At 50.3% G+C, this 23,407-nt stretch overlaps 1 protein-coding gene across 8 annotated transcripts in view; it reads left to right on the forward strand.

Annotated features, from left to right (window-relative positions):
• The window catches only part of BOC (BOC cell adhesion associated, oncogene regulated), a 55,912-nt gene extending 32,588 nt beyond the window's left edge, over positions 1-23,324 (forward strand). For 5 of the 8 annotated variants that reach the window (XM_038136953.1, XM_038136923.1, XM_038136902.1 and 2 more), the window contains exons 4-20: positions 8,728-8,874; positions 9,168-9,311; positions 9,738-10,031; positions 11,173-11,445; positions 12,002-12,300; positions 15,008-15,170; positions 15,823-15,933; positions 16,839-16,916; positions 17,113-17,319; positions 18,143-18,324; positions 19,446-19,551; positions 19,736-19,858; positions 20,468-20,689; positions 21,075-21,301; positions 21,887-21,966; positions 22,580-22,773; positions 23,108-23,324. In XM_038136953.1, coding sequence (XP_037992881.1) covers positions 8,728-8,874; positions 9,168-9,311; positions 9,738-10,031; positions 11,173-11,445; positions 12,002-12,300; positions 15,008-15,170; positions 15,823-15,933; positions 16,839-16,916; positions 17,113-17,319; positions 18,143-18,324; positions 19,446-19,551; positions 19,736-19,858; positions 20,468-20,689; positions 21,075-21,301; positions 21,887-21,966; positions 22,580-22,773; positions 23,108-23,292 — 3,035 coding nt within the window. In that variant the 3' untranslated portion in view covers positions 23,293-23,324. The remainder of the gene's footprint in view (positions 1-8,727; positions 8,875-9,167; positions 9,312-9,737; positions 10,032-11,172; positions 11,446-12,001; positions 12,301-15,007; positions 15,171-15,822; positions 15,934-16,838; positions 16,917-17,112; positions 17,320-18,142; positions 18,325-19,445; positions 19,552-19,735; positions 19,859-20,467; positions 20,690-21,074; positions 21,302-21,886; positions 21,967-22,579; positions 22,774-23,107) is intronic. The other 3 variants (XM_038136912.1, XM_038136933.1, XM_038136944.1) reach the window with 3 other exon arrangements.
• The last annotated feature ends 83 nt before the right edge of the window (positions 23,325-23,407 follow it).

Genomic DNA, 23,407 nt, shown 5'->3' on the forward strand with positions numbered 1-23,407 from the left:
TTCCTGAGAGTCAGGCTGCCTCCTCTGGTTCCTGACTTATTGATGGAGTTTCTAATAGTACTTGCTGGAGCTTATGGCCCAACTGCTGCTGGGGCTGCTGCAGGACTGCTGCCAGCACAGAGTCAGTGTGTGCTAAGTTTTACTGCCTTCCTGAGACACAACTCTGAGCAAGGGACTTTGCTCCTATCCCTGAGCTTACGTGCTCCTCACTGCTGCCCTCTGGCACAGGGAGACATCTGTGTGGCTAGAGGTGTCTTAGGTGGGCAGTTTTTCTTACAAGCATCTGGTTTTGGCCAGATGTTGTATGTATTTGGCCAGAAGGGATTGTATCTGCATGCATGTGAGAAAGAGCAGTGGAGAGCCCCACCTTCTCAGAAATCCACACAGTGTTTGGTGGAGCAAGTGTGTGCAGAGGAGGCTGCCGCTGCCTTGCAGTGACAGTCCCTGAGTGTAGAAAGGGCTTCATCTTTCCCAGCAAAAGGGAGTTTGGGGCTAAGTCTTAAGAAAATGAAGAGATGAAGATGTTTGTGCAAAGTGGGGCCTGGATTTGCTTTAAAGCCAAGAACTATTGGCTTGTCACTGATACATTAATCAGGAGTGAAATGTTTGGCCAGGCTGGGTGGGAGGAGGAGGAGGAGACCAGGGAAAGCAAGGAGAGAGTTGCTGAACTCCAAGGCAGGGTGGGAGGGGGTTGTCACGAGGCCGAATCTTGTTGGGGGATTTGGACTGAGCCCCATGCTGAGATTAAGCTTTGGAGAACACATTCCAGAGCAGAAAGGGGGCTGTGTGTGCTGGTGGCCTGATAGAGAGAAGGAGAGGAGGGGAGAGGTGGATGGGATTACCAAGGTCATGATTTGAATTTAGGAGAGTAGGGTGTGCACAGCTCTTCAGCCTGATCAGCTCCTGCTTAGCTGATCCCCTTTTCTTTTTTACTTGCATCCCAGTCCACTACCAGCTCTGTCTCCTGGGAAAAGTATGTCTGACCTATCTGACTGCTTTAGTGGTGGATGGGGCACAGGTCCTAAGGCACCAGAAGGCCCCACCATGTCCTTCAGGACAAATCAAAGCCTCTGAGTAGTGCATCAGCCTTCTCCAGGAGCCAAATCACCTTTGCCTACTGGATTGCAACTAGGGATGTGAGTGAAAAAGAGGAGGACTTGGCCATTGCTGTGGTCCCTGTCATGGCAAACACACTTCTGAGAGGAAATCAGGAGCACCACTCAGTGGAGCTCACAAAACTGGAGCCAGAGGTTGGATGATCAAGCAGTTAATCCATTGTGGAAAACCCCTGTGCTGTGCTGTGCTGTACTGCACGGGTCCCTCATCCTCAGGGGTAGCTGGGGATGGCAGAGGCTGCATCCCACACACCTGGATAGCCTCGGGTGATAGAGAGTACCCAGATGGGGAAGATATAGCAGTCAGTGAGTGAAGAGAGAGATAGGGCATCCCAGTAAAAGTGTTGGACTGAAGCCATGGGAGGAGAGCCTTCTGGAGGGGTTCAGATAACCAGTCTCATGTTCATGAGCTGGAGTCTGCTTGCAACAGTGGTGCTGCTCTGAAAGAACAGGGAGCACCACTTGGTGGTGGGACTGAGTTTGAAAGCTGTGGTAGCAGGTGTGCCCCAGGCTTTCCCTCCTGCTCCAGACCTCCTCAACTGGACCTTGCTCAGAGCCGATTCAGTGGCGACCATGGTGAGAGGAAAGCCCCTGGCAGGTCAGTTTGCGGCTGATAAATCTCCTCCAGATAACCTTCAGGGCTAAAAGAAAACCCTCTGAAAGTCTTAGTTCCATCCAAAAATTATTTTGGGGTGGCGAGGGGAAGTTGAAACTGGAATGTGTGAATGAAAGCAGTGGGGGGAAGGAGGGCGATGGAAATATTTTCAAGATTTAGGTTTATTTTGGAAGAGGACCTGCAGTCATTGGAAGAAGTGACTTGCTAGGTTTTGAGGAGTATAGGTAAAATTGTCTGGCCAGCTTTTAGGCTATTTCCCCTCCTTTCTTTGGGCCTTGTTTGAAGGAAGCACTCTGGAATGGCCCAGGCTCTGTGTGCCCAGTCCCCTGGGGCCTGTTGTGCTTTGCTGAAGGTCAACAAGCAGATAAGCATCACTGCAGTGCTGGCAGCCACAGCGTAGCCCTGGGACTCGCACCTCCTTTCCTCATCTGTAGCCGATGAGAGTGATGCCAAGGCCATTTCTCTTCCCTCTGGCTCAGAGTGCTGGTTGAAACTTGCGTTTAATTTCTCCAGCAGCGATAAAATAGCTGTTGAAGAGGTGGAGGGAGGAGGGATTTGCAGAAGGGAAAGATTTCATGAAGGGACAAAGAGAGCAGCATTTCAGGCATTACTTGGGCACCATTGAGTCCAGTTAGAGCTGAACTGGAGCTCCACACAAACCGTGGCAGCCCATGGCATATCACTGCAGGTCACTGCAGGTCACAACTGCTGATCGATGCTGGCCTGATCGTGGTGCACAAGATCAGCCCTGCAGGCCCCAGGGCAGCACTGCAGTCTGAGACAGCTTGTATGGGTAAAACAGGAGTATCCCTGGTTTTCCAAGCCAGGCTTTAAGCCTTCCTATGAATGACAGCTGCAAAGAAGAAAGAAATGCTTTCTGTGCCCGATTCTAGGTAGCAAAGTTGCCATCCTGCCAGAAAGCCCTGCCCCAGCCTCTCTCCTGGGTAGAGGTGCTGTATGTAAAAGGCACAGCTGCAGTGGGCTCTGGTGGGGCCGAGTGATTCCACCAGGGACTTGTACATGGTGCTGAGGGCTGGTTCTGTAACAGCCAAAGGCTTGGAAGATCCGGAGCTCTTTGTGGAACTCACGGGGGGCAACTGAAGTGCAGGGCTGGAGCAAGGCTTCTGAGCAGAGGTAGCAAGAGCTGTGTAACTCCCAGAACTCATCTGTATGCATGGAAAATCAGGGCATCAAACACAGCAGCAAACTTGATCTGGATAGACATGATACTTGAAAACAAAGCAGAAAAATAGATGAGGAGTGCAGCAAAAAAACTCCACCCGTTCCAGTGTCCCTGTAGCTGGGGGTGTGGGATTGCAGGTACCTGTGTCCTGGGAATGCAGTGGGCAAGGGTGGCTTTTTGCCCTGTTCCCTCTGTCGGTGCCACTGGTGAGGTCAGTCCTCGGCCTTGTGGCAGCACGTATGGGAAGCTGGACCTCAGCATGTGGAGCTTGTGGGCAGTGACCTTGCATGGGGTTGGGCTGGGCATCCCCCAGGAATTTGCAGCTGCTTTCTAAAGACAGCCCCATTCATTTTCCTTCTCCAGGGCCTCTCCACAGATACTCCCCAGAGGCAATGGCAAGAGGGAGGGAGGAAAGGAAGGAAGAGGATAGCTGCCTGTTGGAAAAGCATGTGCAGAGCAGGCATGGGGTCTCTGGTCCCGGGGGCAAAGGTGATGTGAGGAGGGGAGAGAAGGAAAACACAGGTGGTGTTTTGTGAGCCATCGGAGCTGTGGCATGAGGACTGTGAGATGGGCCCAGGGTGGGGGAGATGTGCTGTGGAGGGTATGAATTAGGCAGGAGTCTGGGGCGCTGTGCCTGTCTCAGCAGGGTGGGAGGAATCTGGTGATGACAGCACCAGTGCCCAGGCTCCTGTGGTGCTGGCTGGATTGGGAGTGAGAGCCATAGCCCTAGGCTGCTCTCATAGCTGAGGGTGGAACAGTGGAAGGTGCCTGCCCCCAGGCTGGAGCACCCTATTCCTGCCTATTTCCCTTCCCTCCCTTTCCTCTTTCACTCCTCCCTCTTTCCACTCTCCCAAGGTAAAAGGGAGAGCTTTTACCTTGGGGCTGTCATTTCATTTACTGTTGCTTCTTCTCCAGATTTATTTATGGTCTCCCCGCCTCTGTCTCGCCTGCCTTGTTGCTTGGCCCCCAGCCCTGGGACTCAGCTGGTTTCCTTCCCCAGTGACAGCAGCACAGTTGGCTGCAGGGCTGCACCCTGGTTCACCCCATCGCGCCTCGGAGCCGGCTGCAGATGGACATAAGCAATGGCCTTTGGTTGCACTCCCTACTAAACAAAAAAAGGGGGGGAAAAAAAGCCCTCTTGTCCCAGCATGGCTGGGATTGGCAGTGCTCAGTCTGTCTGTCTGCAGCATCTCCTGGACAATGGCTGGTAGACGAGGACTTGCTTCACTGTGGTCAGGCATGTCTTTTAAGGACAAGAACATGGGCTGGCACGCTGGGTGCTGCCATATGAGAAGGAAAACGCAGCCAGTGAGAGGGGATGTGGTTTCTCCCAGCTGCAGTGGTTGTTAGACTCTGGTGCAAATTGCATGTTAGATGTGGGGCCTGGCTGCTGCTGGCTACACAGCTGAAGGGGCAAGTGCTGCATATCCCCCTGGCATGGATCCTGTCCTCTGGCTCTCCTTGCTGGGGGGGGACATGCATGGTTCCCCCACAACTCAGGGGAAGCTTGTTTGAACCCCCTAGGACAAAGCTGGTTGTCCCAGCTTGGCACTGTACCCTCTGTTTTGCTGTGCTGGGGGCAGATGCAACAGGATGTGTATGGGGGAGCTTGTCCCATGCACAGAGGGGCACAGGGGTGACCCTGACCACCCCTCACCAGCTCTGGCTGACCCATCAGCCCTAAAGGATGCCTATACCAGTGGTGAGCAGGGCAGTTGAGATTGCCTGTGGCCAAAATCCACTGGCAAATAAACCAGTCTTGTTCTCTGTGGGGAAGCAGGAATTTAGGAGAGTAGTTTGGCAGGAAGCTTGTACACTTGGCATATGAGAAAGTAGTTTGTCCCAGTTCTGCTATTTTTCCCCTCTCCCCTGCCAGTTTCACTCTGCTTCTGCAGAGGCACCTAGTTCTTGCTTCCCCAGCCACCTCAGGATCCCTTCCTTTCCTCTGTTTTTTCCCCCTTTGTCCACAGTTTCACCCCTTGTCCCTCACTTCTGGGCTGAGGGGAAGCCAGGAAGAGCTGCAGCTCCCTACTGTGGGGCTGCACCACCCACAAGTGTGAGATGTGGGCTGAGCCACCATCTGGGGGGCTGCCCGTGAGAGGTCTCCATGTCTGCCCAGCCCACAGTCATCCCAGGGGGTGCCCTGGCACAGGGTCATAATTTTCCATCTTCATGATGGCTCTGCTATGCCAGAACCTTGGGTCTGCTCTTTTTCCAGGCTCTTGGGCCCCTTCTCTTCAGGGTGTGTGTGCATGTACACATGCTTGTGTGTGTGTGTGTGTGTGTGTGTGCAGATCCCTGCCATCATTGCTGGAGCCTGTGCCTTGGCTCCAAAATCTTAATTTGGCTGTGATGAGTCCAGACCACCAAGACGCACATTAATTTTCCTGATGCTCGTTTATATTTTGTTGATCGGCGAAACATGCGCAATGTGGGCAGGCAGACCGTGGGCTTTCGCCACATCTCCACCTATTTCCATTTCTGTGGCTCTCACTATTTTATTCCTTGATCAAATATAAAAAGCAAAGAGGAGAAAATATCCATCATTGTTCCCTGCCCCAGCAGTAACTTTCATTGGAGGAGGAGCGTGAGGCACTGCCAGCTTTTCAAAGGTGAGAGTTAACTTTCATCTGGCTTTAATATCCAATGGAAACGTGGCTCCCCTCCTCAGCTTGTCTTAAAGGATTAATCACATTTCTGAAGTTCACCCGTATCCCTTCTTTTTATTATTTTTTTAACTGAACAATGCCAAGAAATTCCAGAAGTATTAAGCATGTTCATTGCAAATCATTTTTATGACATTGCAAAACCTCCCCTTTTCTTTTCAACCTCCTCCCCTTCCCTCAGATCTGGGCCCAGGACCGCTGGCTCCCCCAGCAGCCGCCTGACAGCCCCTCTGCACTGCGCTCGGGGAGGCTTTCTCGATGCCTTGCCAAGAGAGCTGGTTTTTATTTAAACTCCATAAAGGATCTTGCTTTAATCAGAAAGTCTGCATGAGAAATTTCATGTCACTTTTCCATGACTGTGGGTGGGAGAAGCTTGGAGCCAGAGTTGTCTTTTGCTCTTGGAGCGCTGCTGCATTTTCCAGAGAACAAGCCCCACATTTTTCTGCTGGCTGGGGCTGCCAAGGGAGGCTGCCTGCCCACCGCCAGCCCTCCTGCTGCCTCCCGGCCCCCAGACTGCCCAAGGTCAGGGGTGCCACGTCCTGGGACAGGTTTCTGGGGGCGAGGCAGCTGTCGACAGCACATGGCCGTGCCATGGCTGCAGATGCAGCACACTGCATTAGAGTGAGGTTTTGCAAAGGAAGTATGGTCTGATCCAGAATTAGTGGCATGCCATTCAGGAGATCTGTTAGCCCTGGATCCTCGGAAGAGGCACCAACCTGAGCCTTGATGTGACAGTGTGACCTGTTACCTGTGACAACAACCAACTGCAGGATGTGCCATTTTCACTAGTGGTTACCTGGGCTGGTGTACAGCATTGTAAAAATGCACGAGGGACTTTCTTCCTAGCACAAAACCTCCTCTCTCACAGCACTAGCTGTCTGAGACAAACTTCAAGCTTGCAGTGCCTCAACAAGATTTACCATCATGCCCAGAGAGAATGGAAACCAGTTTTCTCTCTGGAAAGTTTGTTGGGGCCAGGTTGGCATGCTCCCTGCCCTTCCAGGTTTTTGGGGTTTTGCTGCAGTCCTCTCCTCCTGCTTTTAAAAAAACAGGGAAAATAAAATAAAAAGTCAGATACCCCTCTTCTTAGTTCCTGTGCTTCCAGTGCTGCTGCCCACATCAGCCCAGCCAGGGTGGGAACTCCCATCACAGCATGGGCAGAGGGATGTGGTGAGACAGGGTTTTCACAGCTGCTTTAGGGAAGGAGCAGCTGTGCCACATAGAGGAAGGAGCTGGTTTTCCTTGCAAGTCCTGGTTAACCAACTTCCAGCTGTGAGATATTTGATGGGAGCAAGAGTGCCTGGAGCAGACACTGATTTCTCAGGTGTGGGAATGTCGCCATGATATTTTATGAAAATGCTTTGCTAGGATTTTTTTCTCCTGAGAAGCTGAGGAGCCTCAGGAAGGAATGTAAACAATAACTGTCTGCTGCTGTGGAATGCAACAGGTGCTTCTTTGATTGGTCCATGTGAGGTGTTTCTACTTAATAACCAATCAAGGATGCAGCTAGCTCAGACTCTCTGGTCAGTCATGAGCCTTTGTTATTCATTCCTTTCTATTCCTGTCCAACCTTCTGATAAATCCTTTCTCTCTATTCTTTTAGTATAGTTTTAATATAGCAATTTAAATATAATATATATCACCACATAATAAATTAGGCTTCTGAAACATGGAGTGAAGATTCTCATCTCTTCCCTCATCCTGGGACCCCTGTAAATCCCACATGGGAGGAGCTCAGGGAGCTTCACACACTTTCTCCCACCTGACATCTGTACAACCTTGAAGCAGGCTAGGCTCCCTGACAAAGTCAGCTTCTCAGTAGCAGCAGAACAGCAGCCATGTGTGAAATAGCAGGCCGCAGAAGGACCATTTTTGGGCCACCCTTCAGTGCTGTAGTAAGTTGGCTTATTTTTTACTCTCAGGCCAGGATTTTTCACACCTAGTTTCCTAGCCCTGGAGCAGGTGGTTTCTCCAGAAGCTGTGTTTTAAGTTACTCATTTTTATGAAATTGGGGGGGGGAGGGGGGTGGGGGGGGGTGGGCACAGGGGGGAAAGAATTGTGAAAGGAAGCCAGTTTCCCTAGCTGCTGGAGTCAGAGTGGTCCTCTGCCAGCACCACAAGGAAACAGCCCTGAGTTCATGGGGAGAGGATGAACTGACACTAAGATGTTCTGTTTAATATTTTTATTGATGACATGGATGAGGGTTTAGAGTCTTTCATTAGTAAATCTGCAGATGACACTAAGCTGGAGCGTGTATCCATCTGTAGAGGGACGGAGGGCTTTGCAGAGGGACTTGGAACCGTTGGATGGATGGGCAGAATCTAATGGGATGAAGTTCAGTAAGTCTAAGTGCCGAGTCCTGCACTTTGGCCACAATAACCCCCTGCAACGTTATAGGCTGGGGACGGTGTGGCTAGACAGTGCTCAGGTGGAAAGGGACCTGGTTGACAGTCAGCTGAACATAAGCCAGCAGTGTGCCCAGGTGGCCAAGAAGGCCAATGGCATCCTGGCCAGTATCAGGAATAGTGTGGCCAGCAGGAGCAGGGAGGTCATTCTTCCCCTGTACTCGGCACTGGTGAGGCCACACCTTGAGTGCTGTGTCCAGTTCTGGGCCCCTCAGTTTAGGAGGGACGTTGAGCTGCTTTGAGTGTGTCCAAAGGAGAGCAACGAGGCTGATGAGGGGCTTGGAACACAATCCGTATGAAGAACGACTGAGGGAGCTGGGGTTGTTTAGCCTGGAGAAAAGGAGACTCAGAGGTGACCTTATCACTCTCTTCAACTTCCTGAAGGGTGGCTGTGGTGAGCTGGGGGTCGATCTCTTTCTCCGGGCAACAACAGACAGAACAAGAGGACACAGTCTCAAGCTGTGCCAAGGGAGATACAGGCTAGAATTCAGGAGGAAGTTTTTCACAGAAAGAGTGGTCAAATACTGGAATCATCTGCCCAGGGAGGTGGTGGAGTCACCATCCCTGGATGTGTTTAAAAAAAGACTGGATGTGGCACTTGGTGCCACGATCTAGTTGAGGTGTTAGAACATGGGTTGGACTCGATGGTCTTAAAGGTCTCTTCCAACCTAGAAATTCTGTGATTCTGTGATTCTATGTTTAGCCAGCCACTGAGATGCCTCGTCTTCTGCTCTAATTGCAGATCTCAAAGATTTCAAGTTCGACGGCCAGCATGTGATTGAGGTGGATGAAGGGAACACAGCCGTGATTGCCTGCGACCTGCCCGAAAGTCACCCCAAGGCTCAGGTCCGCTACAGTGTGAAGCAGGAGTGGCTGGAGGCTTCCCGAGGTGAGTGCATAGGGGTCTGTCCCAACAGGTTCTGCCACAGGACCCTCAGTTTCACCCTTCCTTACCAGCAGTAGCTATCTCTACCTGCTGCCTCCTTGTCCTTTTGCCACCTGTCTGAGAACAAGTTACTTCAGGATCCTGGCATGGTCTCCCTCATGTCCATGCTGCCTGGGACATCATGGTTTTGTCTTTCCCTCTTCTCCACCTTTTCTTCAGGACACTGCACGTCTTCCAGGAGGCTGGACAGAAGCGTATCTTGTGACCATGTGCCACTTTCTCTTCTCTCTCTACAGACAATTATCTTATTATGCCATCTGGAAACCTTCAGATTGTTAATGCCAGCCAGGAGGATGAGGGGACTTATAAATGTGCTGCCTACAACCCCGTGACACAGGAGGTGAAAACCTCAGTCTCCAGTGAGAGGCTCCGTGTGAGACGTAAGCCATTTTCCCTTCACCGCACATCTCCAGCTCTGGAGACTCTGATCAGTGCTATCTGGTGCAGCTGATTTTCTGTGTGAACCATTATCAGGTGCTGAGAAAACTCCTTTCCAGCAGCAGAAGGCCCCAAGGTCTGCTCCTGGAGTATGTGTATTGTGTATGCAGCCCTGGGATTACCATGCTTCCTTAGGATTTGTTCTTGGTGCTGAGCGGGCAAAGGCCCTTAGCCCTTTGGCAAGGTGGCTTTGCTGTGTGCACAGAACCCTTACAGAATGTCCCTCTGGTCCTGCATTGCCATTTACGTGTCCCAGCACTGGAAAAGAGTGTGCCCTACCATTATCTCTACTTACCCACTGCACAGGGTGCTCTCCCACAATCCACTTCCCTTCCCATGCACCTCATTCCTCCATTTCTCCTCCCCAGGCTCCACAGCGGAAGCAGCCCGGATAATTTACCCTCCTGAGGCTCAGACCATCATTGTCACCAAGGGCCAGAGCCTGATTCTGGAGTGTGTGGCCAGTGGCATCCCCCCACCACGGGTCACCTGGGCCAAGGATGGCTCCGGTGTCTCTGCCTACAACAAGACGCGCTTCCTGCTCAGCAACCTCCTTATCGACCCCACGAGCGAGGAGGACTCAGGCACCTACAGCTGCACGGCTGACAATGGTGTTGGAGAGGCCGGGGCCGCGTTCATCTTCTACAACGTGCAGGTGTTTGGTGAGTGCTGCTGGAGCCATTGTTTCAGGAAGGGCTTGGACATCTCATTTTCTAGGGAAAGATACTAGCACTAAAGCACTCTTCCTCTCCCTGGACAAATCACAATGTAATGCAAACCCATGCTTGTGGTTCCAGTTTCCAGGAGACCAGACTAATTCCTTCTTGAGGGTAGTAGTTTGTTGTCATCTTAATGTAAAAGTTCCATACTGTATTCTCCTTCTCGCAAAAGTTTCATACCTTCTCGATGTTTTCTCGTGGGCTGCTTCTCAGAGCACTGACTCTTTCTTCCTCACACAGTAGCCAACTGATTCCAGTTCCCTTCTCAACCAGCTGACCCACTCTTTTATAGCACTCTTCTCACTGGTCACAGCTGTGGCCTGTTAAAGTCAGGCCTGTTCCTAATCTTTGGTAATTGGCCCAGCTGCAATCCTTAGGGGTGAGATTACTTTCTACACTATCTTTATTTTCTTATATTCTATCTCCCCACAGTAATTCTTCCTTCTTGGCTCCCACCATGGTCTGGAGATGATGAATCCTCCTTTCCTCTGCAGAAGCTCTTCTCTTGTCATTTATGGCACTGCTTTTGTTCTCATACTTTCTAGTGGAAGCCTGGTTGCTTTTTAGAGGTATTTTACATTGGCATAAGGAAGACATTGGAGTGTCTTTGTTTTGTTCTGTTTTTTGTTCTGTTGTAGGGAAGCTCTCTGTGGAGTAGAAAACGTAAGGGATACTACACCCTAGGTATTTCTACCACACATACTTCCCAGTCTCACAGTTTTTAGGGAGATTAAGCCCGTGTTTCAGAGATTGGCACCTGATGAATGCAATGTGGTGTTGTGGCACAAGCACAGTCTTTGCAGAGTAGCATTTCTGCTCAGAAAAATAGAGCTTGTAGATGTCTGATTTCATGCGAGAGGGCCGATGGCCTTGGGCTACCTCCCTTTGCAGTTTATGTGGATGCTGAAGGGGAGGGGCATTAAAGCAGACCCATGTGGGCCCCCACAAAGGGAGTGGGACTTTGGAGTAGGAAATGATCCATCACTCTGCTTTCATCCCTGCCAGAGAGGAAATGGCAAAGCCATGACCATGCTGTGCTCCCAGCCAAGGGGCGCTCAATAGTCTATGTTTGTTCCTCACACAGAACCCCCGGAGGTCACCATGGAACTGTCCCAGCAGATCATTCCCTGGGGCCACAGTGCCAAGTTCACATGCAAGGTGCGAGGGAACCCGCAGCCCTCGGTGATGTGGCTGCGCAACGCAGTGCCGCTGTCGGGCAGCCACCGGCTGCGGCTGTCACGCCGGGCACTGCGCGTGCTCAGCGTGGGGCCCGAGGACGAGGGCATCTACCAGTGCATGGCCGAGAACGAGGTGGGCAGTGCCCAAGCCATGGTGCAGCTGAGGACGGCCGGCCCAGGTAAGCCCCTCTCCCCAAAGTCGCGGCCATTAAGTCACAGCCTAACAGACAGAACAAGGACAGAGGAAGCAGGGGAAGAAAGTCAGGGTGTTGTCCTTGCTTTCTATTTTACCTACACTGCAAGTGCTGCTCTGCCTGAGGTCTTCATATCTCCCTGTGGGAACACATGACACCAGTTTTGCTTCTAAGGGCAGGGCCATGAGTGCACATTTGGGTGATCTCTACACAAGAGACTCAAGACATCTGGGTGTAGTGCCTCACCCCATGGCTTAGCTCTGCCTCTGAACTTGCACTGAGCAAGAGCTTAAAAACTTAATTCACCTGGGGTAGAAGAGGTACCACCCTGATTCCTTGGACCCTGTTGAACTTACACAGGGTAAGAGGGATGACAGAGAGACAGGGAACCCTGTGGTTTATAGCAGAGGAAGGAGGGATTGTTGCCAATACCTTTTTGAGTGGTACAGCAGGCAGCACCACACAAGGGGTGCCTTAACAGCTCTGCCTTAAGCACAGACTGGGATGGGCGTTTACCCTGCTGTGACACCTTTTCTCCCAGGAGCTCCACTAAACCCTGGGCGAGATGGCCAGCTGGATTCGGCTCAACCTCCAACACCACCTTCCAGGGACAGCGCCTTAAAGCTGCCCTTGGATACAGCTGGACTGCCAAAGCCTAGGACAACCCCTCTAGCAGCATCTCCACAGTGTGCAGCCAACAAGGATCTGGTGACTCCAGCCGAAGCCCCCATCATCCTCAGTTCTCCACGGACATCCAAGACAGACAGCTATGACCTGGTGTGGAGACCCCGGCCTGACAGCAGAGCCCCCATTCTCTATTACGTGGTGAAGTATCGCAAGGTATCACTGTTTTGCTCTGCTCCCATCTTCCCTCTGCACCATTCCATGGGTGGGCTGGTGGCCTCACCACGTGTTTCATGCTTCATGGGCAGGGGCATCCATCAGTCACTGGTGGCACTGGTTAGTGGGACCTCCTGAGCCGCAGCCTCAGCCTGTTGAGGTGTGATGGATATAGGCTGTGACAGGAGGTTTGCTGAGCTGCCCAGAAAGAGCCCAGTGGCAGTGCCTGCTTGCCTAAGTTTGCAGACGGCACATGCACACACTTCACCAGTCGCTTCCACATCCAATTCCCAGTTGTGTGCTTGTGCAGGTAGGAGACCCCGAGGGCAGGTTGCACAACTACTTGCTTGGAATGCTTTTATCTTGGCACAAGCCACGGGGACACCTCTGCCTTGAACGGGCTGCAGGACACAGAACAGCAGAGTAGCTGCTGCATGTGCCTGCCCTGCTCAGCAGCACCGAAGTGCCCATGCTCAGTGAGTGTGAGGAGCCAGCAGAGAACTGTCATAGCCATGCTAAGTCCTCTGGGAAGGTCCTTATTCCCCAGTTTTATTCTGGAAGCTGGAAGGCAGTGCACTGTGGAGTACATCACTTGCAGGTGGCACAGTGTGAGCACACAGTGCACAGCCAAGTCCTGCTGGAGCCCAAGGGCTCCTCCCTCTGGGATGCTTCACAGCACCATGGGAACAGTGCAGGCACAACTGTAGCCCAGCAGTTTCTTTGAATGGTAAAGCATTGTTGAGGGAAAAATTCTGCTTTTGAGGTCTAAAGTGTTGCTTTCCATTTTGCTGGGTATAAGTGGAAAAAAGAGGCTTGAATTTATTTGTCTGCTGCTTTTCTTTCCTTTGGGTAGGCAGGGAGTTGCAGTAGAGAGGCAGGTTTTGCCTCAAACTCCAGAGGGTTTGAGTGTATTCCAGAAACATGCCAGATCACATGTTTGCGACTCCCACCCACTGCAAGGCACTGTTTTCACGTACATGTGAATATATGTATCTATTTTCCTGGAATTGTGTGCTTTTGTGAAAATATAGTGTAATAGAAGACTGTTACAATCCTTGATTTTTTTCTTTAAAAAATTAAGATGAGGATTTCAGCTAACCATCTCTTTAAAGAGCCCTTTAAAACAAAGGCAGAAGATGCCGGCACAGGAACACAATAGGGCAAGCTTAAATAAAAAACAACGATGCTAAAAGCATCCCCAGACTATAGGCCCTGGTTGTCTGCCAAGAAGAGATTTATTCTCCAGTGGTGTGTCATGTAACTACCAATTCTGCTTGGAGTCTTAACTTGCAGCCTTGGAGTTTGTCCATATTTGATTTGTTTTTCAGCACTTCACCTGGAAGGGGCCATGGGGCAGTGAAGGTTACCATGGGTCACTGCAGTTTGCAGTGATATGTTTTCAGTGTAGTCCAAATTCTCAGCTGGAGACTCTTTCTTGGGACACTTAAGGATTGTGTGGAAAGGAATTAGTCCCAATAACCCTTAAACTTGTTTAGAAAGAGTCTCTTTCTATCCAAGATCCTTAGGATCAAGTTATATAATGATCTGGTTTTGACATTTCTGACTGGAAAAGCATGTGTGTGGAGAGGGAAGGAATCAATTTAGCAACAAAAGAAAAGGCTCTTTGTGTAGAAGATGGCTGTAAAGAAAGTTAGATCTACTGACAGGAGACCTACATTTGTACTGGTCAAGGTTGTGCTTCTCTAGAAAATGTCTGTGAATGTCTCTTTTTACCCTGTTCCTACACTGCCCCAAACTCTCAGCAGCCTGCAAGCAGTCAGATGCCATGCAGCCCTTATTTTTGTTTCTTAAGAATTTCTCTTTCCCTTTCCTGGATATTAGCACCCTTTAGGGCTCCCCTCCTTGGCCTCACAACTTTGCAGGCTCAGGAATAAAAATAAAATGAGGCAGGCATTAATCAGTCAGTGTCAAATGCTTGGAGAAGATGAATGATACAGCAGAGTCTTGGCATTTCCGTTCTGTTGCGTTGCCTGCATTACTAATTCTCTTTTTGGCACCGGGTCACTTCAATGTCCTGCCTATTTGCCTGCAAAAATATTATCTTTGCAGCTGGGGAAAAGGAGCAAGGTTCCACCTTCCCTCCCCCTCTGCATTCGGCATCAGGGTATCACAAAAAAACCCCTTGTGTTTCCAAGCTTTTCTGAGGGCTATGGCCATGCACAGTCTCTTCCCTGCAGAAACATTTGCTCTAGCATTATGGTTCTTCATTTCAGTCCCAAAGTGCCAGGGGGTGAGGCTGGATAAAACTCATTAAAACAAAGTTGTGTCTGGGTACCTCATCCCACAGAAATAGCCAGTATCTAAATGAGCAGCTCAGTAGCTGGGCTGCAGGAGAGATTTGGCTCCTAAAGGAGCTCAGTTCTGTGGCTAATGCTGCATTTTGGGGGCTGCACCTGCTCTGGAGATTTACACACATAGAGGCGTAGTGGTATCAAAGGGAACCAGAGGACACAATAGGGCTGATTGAACCCTGGGGTCAAGAAAACACTCTGGGGCATGGGTGAGTTGTCCTGCTTATACCTGAATTGCTTTGCAAAATCAGCCTGGAAACATCTCCTTCCTTTGCAGAGAAGGAAGGGAAGGTAAATATGGTTGGTACACAACTTACTAATAAAGTTTCTGAGCTTAATGCCCACAAGAAGCCCAGCCTGCCCCAGGCTCTGCAACACCTGCATTGGTCTCTCAGCAGGTCACCAATGCCTCGGACAGCTGGGTCGTGAGGGATGTCCCAGCCTCGCAGCATCGCCTGACCCTCACCAGGCTGGACCCTGGGAGCCTCTACGAGGTGGAGATGGCTGCTCACAACTGTGCCGGCGAGGGACAGACAGCCATGGTGACCTTCCGCACTGGTAAAGGACAGACCTTCCCTGGGTTCCCCTTTCCTCTGAGTCAGGGGAGGGGCCATCTGAGACATCTTTCTCAGCCCTGAGGCACAAGGCACCAGCCCTTGGACAATGGGAGTGTTTCTGCTCTGGAAACCCATCTGTCCTCAGCTTAGAGCAGCTATCAGAAGAGAAAGTGGAGGGTAGGATGATAAAATTCCAGCCCATCCTCTGTGTGGGTTGGAATAAGTCCTTTCTTCCCTTGGTGTCTCAGTTGAACACCTGCAAAACTGTAGAAAATGTCTCTAGCATAAATGTCAAGAGGTTGTTTTATCCATCCTCTGCCTGGAGACAGAAATCTAGCAACATTTCAAGAAAGCCAATTAAAAGTTGTAGAAAATTAAATTAAATTAAATTATTAACATTAATAAAATAAAACTAAATTCTTAAGAAAAAAAGAGAGATTATTAAAGAAAATTTAATTAAATTATTAAATTATTAACAAATCTGACCCTTTAGCTTTCGTTCCTGCCAGCAGGCTGAGCCCCTAGGGCCATTAAGAGTCCGGGAGGTACTTACCTCCACATCCTGTCTGGGACTATTTGCTTTCCTCATCGCAGCAAAAGTTAATTCTGAGTGCATCTCTTTGTTACTGATGCCATCTCTCCCTTCTGCACAGGCCGGCGCCCAAAACCAGAGATTGTTGCCAGCAAAGAGCAGCAGATCCAGAGGGATGACCCAGGCACGAGCACCCAGAGCAGTAACCAGGCTGACAACAGCCGTCTGTCCCGTAAGGCCCTCCCTGAACTTGCACTGGGGAGAGTGAGGGGTGCTGGGTCTCTTGTGGGTGGCAGTGGCCAGGCCATGCTGGGGTTGAAGTCTCTGCTGGGTAAATCAAAACTGCAGTGCTGGATGGGTGGTTTCTGGCTTCTGCTAAGGAGACGTCCTTCTTGGACACCCCTGCTACTGCCCTTGGCAGAAGGGGAGTCTTGGAGAGCAGGCAAATCCCACTGCCTGGCCCCACCTTTAATGCAAGGACATCTCAGCAACACTGCCTTTTTCTGAGTTCCACACAGAGGGTTCAGAAAGCCCTGTCTTGGAATGTGTGAATGTGTGAGGCACAGGAGCAACAAACTGCACCAGTGGGTGCTGATGGAGTGTGAGGGAGGAACGGGGACCAAGTTGCTGCATGTCCTGGCATCCTCCTCTCTCAGCCAAGCCCTGGCTAGGGGCAATTAGTTCCCATTTTACAGGTGCAGAGTGCTCCATTTGGGTATCTTGCTGCACTGGAGAAACATCAGGTCCTTACTGGTCAATCTAATTTGTTGGCTCTATCATTACAATTGCCTTTATCATTTCTGTGAAATTCTCTCCTTCAGTACTAATCCTGTGAGGTCCCATCCTTCAGTCTCCCCCATACTCATTCATTTGTTGTCTTTATTTTCATATCCATAGCTCCATTCATCTCTTTTCCTCCCATCTTTTGTTTTCCTATCAAATTGCATTTCCACACTAAAGAACTTTTCCTTATTTCCTTCTCAGCTGTTCCTTCTCAATCTCTTCTGTTTCCATCTCCTACACTTGGTTGTCCCCAGCACCAGTCTCCCACTGCTCACTGTTTCCACATCACCCAGGCTTTTTGCTCCGTCTCCAGCCCTGCATCTACCCCTCACATTGCTTTCCCTCCCATGATAGGTGATCACTCCTCAAACCTTGTGTCATCCTACTTGAGCCAGGAGTGGAAAAGGAGCAAGATCCAAGCAGGAGTAAAAGGTGCTTATGGGCACAAACTGAAAGGCATGAGGATTTGGGGGTGCCAGCTCTAATGAAGAGCATTCAGGAGTTGCAGAGGATGTGGCTGGGTGCAGTGCAGGTAGTCCTTCACCTGCATACCACTGAGCCATAGGATCCTCCAGACAGGGGAGAAGAATATGTTTCACATCCTGATGTCCTTCTGGGTCCCTTGCAGCTCCAGAGGCACCGGACCGTCCAACCATCTCCATGGCCTCAGAGACATCTGTGTATGTGACCTGGATTCCCCGTGGTAATGGCGGGTTCCCCATCCAGTCTTTCCGCGTGGAGTATAAGAAATTGAAGAAGTTGGGAGACTGGGTCCTGGCCACCAGTGACATTCCTCCCTCTCGCCTCTCTGTGGAAATCCCAGGCCTGGAGAAAGGTAGGCAGGTGCTCTCCTCCCTGCTTCCTGGAGGTCTGCAGGAAGGCTGGAGGGTCCCCGTAGGATGGTTAACCATCTGTCACGTCCTGCTCAGCTGTGGCATGCGTGAGCTAAACAAAGCTTCCCTGACTCCTGCCCTAGGTGTGTAGGGAAAAAGCTGCAGATGCTTCTCCAATTTCTCTAGCTGCGGAGACCAGCATAGGTTTGACCTCCCTCAGGGAGGCTTAGGCATGTTTTTCTGTATTACAGGATACAGTTACTAAAGGCATTTGCTTTTGCCTTTTACAAGACAGGACACAATTTTCCTTAGTCACAGGCAAGACAGATGGGCACACAAATCCCATTGCACTTCTCACGAGAAAAGATTTCATCACAGAGCTGGACAGCTTAAAATGGGAACATAACTACCCCAAACTAAAGATCAGTAAAATGAACTTTGGGTAAAAATTACATAGGATTTGAGTTTTGAACTGATGTTTATGTACTTAATTCCCATTGAGTAGAGGAAGAACACGTTTCCGTACTTGCTTTCAGATCAGGATATCCTTTCAGGCATTTCTTAACCCCCCTGCACACCTTCCAAAACTTCTATCTGACCTTTGGACCATCCAGAGGGGAATTAGGGAAGGTAAATAAAAACAGGTTCCACCTAGGACATGGCTGAAATGTGGCCATTCAGTGTTTGTACTTCCACAGCAAACTTGCTGTAGGCTCTCCACCTTCTGGAGATGTAGCCCCTCTTCACAGTCAGGGCCATGCTGACAGTAGAAATCTTGGAAAACTCCAATTTTTCAAACCTTTCAATTTCCTATTTTTCCCATAGGCACATCTTATAAATTCCGTGTCCGGGCGCTGAACATCCTGGGAGAGAGCGAGCCCAGCGCGGCGTCTCGGCCGTACGTGGTGTCTGGGTACAGTAACCGCGTCTACGAGCGCCCCGTGGCCGGGCCCTACATCACCTTCACGGACGCCATCAACGAGACCACCATCATGCTCAAGTGGATGGTAAGGCTTGTGGGGGTGGAGAGCGCTGCAGGGGCAAGAACCAGGTGTGCAGGTGCTCCTTGCCCAGCTTACACATCCTCCAGGTTACCACACTGGAGCGTGTCACCAGCACAAATGGATCTGGGATCCAATAGCTGCCTCCACCAAAGGAGGACTGAGCTTGGGACACATAGAAGGGCGGGAAGTCACAGAGCCTAAGAAACCCTTTCCATCTGAATCCACATTGTATACAGGAAGATTTCAGTGGATAACTGTGGGCTCTCGACCATTTTGTTCAATAAGCAGTTGAACAATGAATGGGGTGGCTGCTTGCTCCATTAGCACCTCCTCTCTCCTAGTATTTTCCAGCAGATATGTCCTTCACTCTCATTTGCTGGGTAGCAATCCTAAATGTTGATAATCATTTACAGCAGTCCACTCCAGAGGATTTTTAGGAGTGGGTAGGATCTTTTGGATAACAAGCCCAGATCTGAGTGTTTTCAACAGCTTAGAGCTTATTCAGAGGGATGCACTGCTCTCCTCGCTGCTTCTAGCCAGAAATTGCCACAAGGCAGGATGGGCACTGCTGTTCATTTAAGCTCAAACAGTAGCTGATAAAATAATGGGTGAAAGACAGCAAGAACACATGGAGCTGGGACAGTACTGCCCTGGGTGTGGGGGAGGAAGGGAGCTGTCTTCAGAAACACAGTGCTCCTGCAGTGAGCGACCAATTCATGGCAAGACCCAGTTTGTCTGGAAGCCATGAGCCTATCGAAGTCAAGATGGTGTGCTTACTCATACTGAGCTGAGTCACTCATTCCTGTTGAGGAAGGGTCAGGATTTTTTTTCTCGTGAATCACTGGCTGTGGCTGCTGAGAGGGAACAGAGCACTGGATGCCTGGAGTGACAGGCCCAGATTCACAGCTTGTCTGTTACCTGAGAGAAGCAAAGCTTGAGAGTAGAAAGTAGCACTGAGCTTTTGTAGGGAAGCCTTCATTGTGCAAACCAATGGCAACACAAGGAGGGTCCCTCTGCTAGATTATCTTCTTGTCCCATCCCATTTATCCCAGCTGCTCCTCACCCATTACAATACGAACATGGACATCTCTGCTAATTTCTGCTTTCCCTCCCATTCTCTGCAGTATATCCCAGCCAGCAACAACAACACTCCCATCCATGGATTTTACATCTACTACCGCCCCACTGACAGTGACAATGACAGTGACTACAAGAAGGACGTGGTGGAAGGTAGGAGAAATAGAGAGACCAGTCCCACCACTGGTCCCTGCTGGAAGACAGCTCAGCCAAAAGGATCCCTGTGCACAAAAGGCAGCGGCTGTCCAGGCTGCTTTACGAGGCATTGCTGCAGAGCTGAGCCAACTGCCTGTTCCCTGAGGAAGTTAAGAGCTCCATGTGTTTGTTTCCTCCTCAGGAGATCGGTACTGGCACTCCATCAGCCACCTGCAGCCAGAGACCTCGTATGACATTAAGATGCAGTGCTTCAATGAGGGAGGTGAAAGCGAGTTCAGCAACGTGATGATCTGTGAAACCAAAGGTAAGTGGATTCCCAGGAGCACAGCTCCTGCCTTGCGCAGGGCAGGAACCATCCCTGCCTGACAGTGCGTTACCCAAGCTCCAGTGAAGTGGTGGAGGCAGCACTGGAGAGAAGAGAAACACAGGGTTGTCCATGCTATTGATCAGTGTGCCCGGTCTGTGCTCACACCTTGTACAGAGTCCATTGCTGTCCCTCAGAGCAGCAGTTGCCTTTTGTTTTCCTATCACATAGGGGGTGACTGGAAGCAGAAGGGCTCACTTTCCCTTGTTGTGCTGAACTCCATGTTGCGTTAGAAGAAGGCCTCATGTTGTCTTCAAAGCAGCTGCACTGTCATGACAGAAACAGCATTAAGTCCAAGTGTGTGCTTTGGAGCAGCTATTTTGGATTTGCTTTTGCTTGAGCAGTCCACGAGCAGATCTGGCAGAGCTGTGAGCCAGGCACAGAGGCCTTGTCTGTACTGTCATATGCATCACCCTAGGATTCCTGTCATCCAGGAGTGCTTCTTTAAAGCCACCATAGAAGTCTGGCCACTCCACAGCAGCATTAACATCCCTGGACTGCTGTGCCATCTGCCATGTCTCTAACGTTCTCTTTCTCCTCTTTCCACAGCTCGGAAGTCTCTTGGTCTGCCAGGTCGTCTTCCACCCTCCACAGTGTCCCCTCAGCAGCGTCCCCCACTCAGTGGTGGGCACAGTGGCCTGGGGACAGGAACCATGGTGGCCCGTTCCAGCGACTTGCCATACTTGATTGTAGGCGTTGTGCTGGGATCCATCGTCCTCCTCATTGTGGCTTTCATCCCCTTTTGCCTTTGGAGAGCTTGGTCCAAGCAGAGTAAGGGTTGTTTCTTGGGGGCTGATTTACAGGATATGGTTTGCCTGTGGATCAAATCTGACCCAGGGTTTAGTTGCATCAAATATCCAAAATGTGAGGGAGTTCTGGGAAGCAGGGAAGGGATGGACAGAGGGCAAGTCTCAGATGTCTTGTGGAACCCCATATAGACAAAGGCCACTGTTTGTCCCTTGTCCTGCTTGCCTTGTTGCAAAGGAACCTCTGGGACTAGGGGGAAGGGCTCCTTTTCACCATTTATCTCCAAGAGTGCTTTGGGTGCCAAAATAGCTGCCTGATAGGACAGCCTAATCCTATACATGCTGAGCTTCAACAAGTTTGACTTTACCTCTGTTTTTTGCCTCAGTCTTTCTTTTCCTTCCCTCTGCAGAGCAAACCATTGACATGAGCTTCCCAGGAGCAGGGCTGCTGGTGTCTTCCTGCCAGTACACCATGGTGCCTCTGAGAGGCATCCCTGCTCCTCGTGCCAATGGACATCCCTTTCTTAATGGGCAGCCCTATGCCAGCAGGGCACATCTGAATGGCATCTGCACCTCCGCAGGAGTGGGGTACACAAGCACCAAGCCCCGAGATTACAGCCCCGATGAAATGCCACAGGTGAGTCCATACCTGGAATCAAGAGCTGGTCGTCATGAGGTGGAGGCCACGCTTGCAGTGAGACGGCTTCTCCAGGCATGGCTGGCAACTTTGCAGCAGGTAGAAGTGGCAAGGCTGGCTTACCAAAAGAGATTTCCCCTTTGTAGTGAAGTCCGAGACATGCTGGGAACAGGAAGGTCTCCAAAACACAGGTGAAGTGATGGTTTCTTGGGCTAGGTGCCTCTTAAGTATGGAGGAGGCAGTGAGAAAAGGTGACTCTTACGGGAACAGTTCCTGTGTCCCCTGAGCAAAGCTCACAGGGACTGACAGTGCTGAGGACTCTGTCTGTAAAAGGGTAAGAGGCAGTGCCAGAGCTGAGACTATAAATTGCTTATCCCCCACTCATTCAGCAATAATTGTAACGTGAGTTTTTCAGTGCTCAGTTTCACTGCCCTCAGTAGCAAAAGAAACAGTTTTGGCTTTTTCTGCCTTCTGTTGTAAGAGCTTCAGTGGTCTGCCCCAGGGCTCTGGCTCACAGATCAGCACCTGCCTCTTAATGCTGCTGTGTGCCATTGCTCTGCTAAGAATCCTTCTCTCTCCTTTCAGTCAAACGAGGAGACCAACGCCTTGCTGCAGGCAAGAGTGGTGCAGAATGGGAGTGCCCAGCAAGACTGCCAGCCCTCCAGGTGAGTCCTGGCCTGTGGAGAGGGAGGGTGGAACAATGTACTGGGACCCATAAGACTACATGCTCACAAAGGCCTGCCCTCAATACACTCCTATCTGTCCCAGCTCTTGAAAAACAAATCCATGCTCCAGCACTAGGATGCCTTGGTCTAAATTCTCTTCACACAACTCATTTCTCTTAGGATTTCAGGAAGGAATAATATAATTGTAGAGGTGGCCAAAACCTACTCCCCTCTGTCCCCTTTTCCTCTTCCTGTTACTAAGTGAGAGACTGAAGATCAGGATGAGAGAAGCAAACATCTGTGATTGATGTTGATAAACAGCTGCCCCAGAATCTGCCCACCTGTGAGTGCTTTGTGTCTCACTGTTCAGACATCCTTCATTACCATGCTCCCTGTGAGGCACTATTCCTCTCAGCTCCTATGGCACTCACCAGCTGTCGGGTCACGGATACCAGGTCTCACATCACCTCATTCCCATACCACAAGTACATCACTATTTCTGCTCCTCCCTTCATTTAGGAATGTTCTGTGTCACAGCATTGATGAGCTGGCTGACACATGACATGAGTTATATCTTTCAAGGAACACTAAACCTCTTTGCCTGCTTCCCCAGATTGCCCCGCTCCAGAACAGAAGACAACTCTTTCCTCTACAGTGTCCCAGATGACTCCACTCACCAGCTGCTTCAGCCACAAGATGACTGTCCTCACCTTCAAGAGCACTTTGCTGGCCTCCATCATCCAGTCATAGGAAGCAAAGTGGGAGGCCCTAGCCTGGATGCTCGACGGGATACCCTCTTCCACCAAGGTCAGTGGTTTGGAAAATGCCATGCCTCCTTCATCTCATCATGTTAGGCTGCACTTGAGGGGAAATCTCACTGCAGAGCCTTTCTGATGGCTTGCATTCAAGTGATAGGAATCCATCTCCCTAGGACCTAATCCATTGATCCACCCCTGTAGTACAGATCAAACTTATTTTGTGTGATCATGGCACTGAATTCCCACACGGACTTTCAGAATGCAGATCTTCCTCTTTGATCAGAGTACCCTTCCTCATAAAGTGAACTGTTGACTTGAAACCTCCCACTGTATCTCTCTTTCCAGTGTGCATTGTAATAATTTCTTGCTCCTTTCCCCCTTAGGAAGCCCTTGCTGCTTAGGGCTAGTGCCAGTTGAAGAGGTAGAAAGTCTAGACTGCTGCCAGTCCAGAGGAGATCTCCATGCCCAGAGTCCGGTGATCACATCTTTGGGTCAGGACCTACCAAGACATCTGAACAGCAGCCCTCCACCACTGAGACCCTTAGAGACTCATCCTCCCACCAGCTAGAGACCAAGCTGCCTTTTGCAAAAGACTTATTCTAAAGAGAAAAAGAGAAAGGGTATTTATTTTTGTATAACACCCCTATTTATATATTTATGCACTTGTATATAGATGTATATGT

This window comes from Motacilla alba, chromosome 1 (assembly GCF_015832195.1).
Source record: "Motacilla alba alba isolate MOTALB_02 chromosome 1, Motacilla_alba_V1.0_pri, whole genome shotgun sequence".
Classification (NCBI taxonomy): Eukaryota; Metazoa; Chordata; class Aves; order Passeriformes; family Motacillidae; genus Motacilla; species Motacilla alba.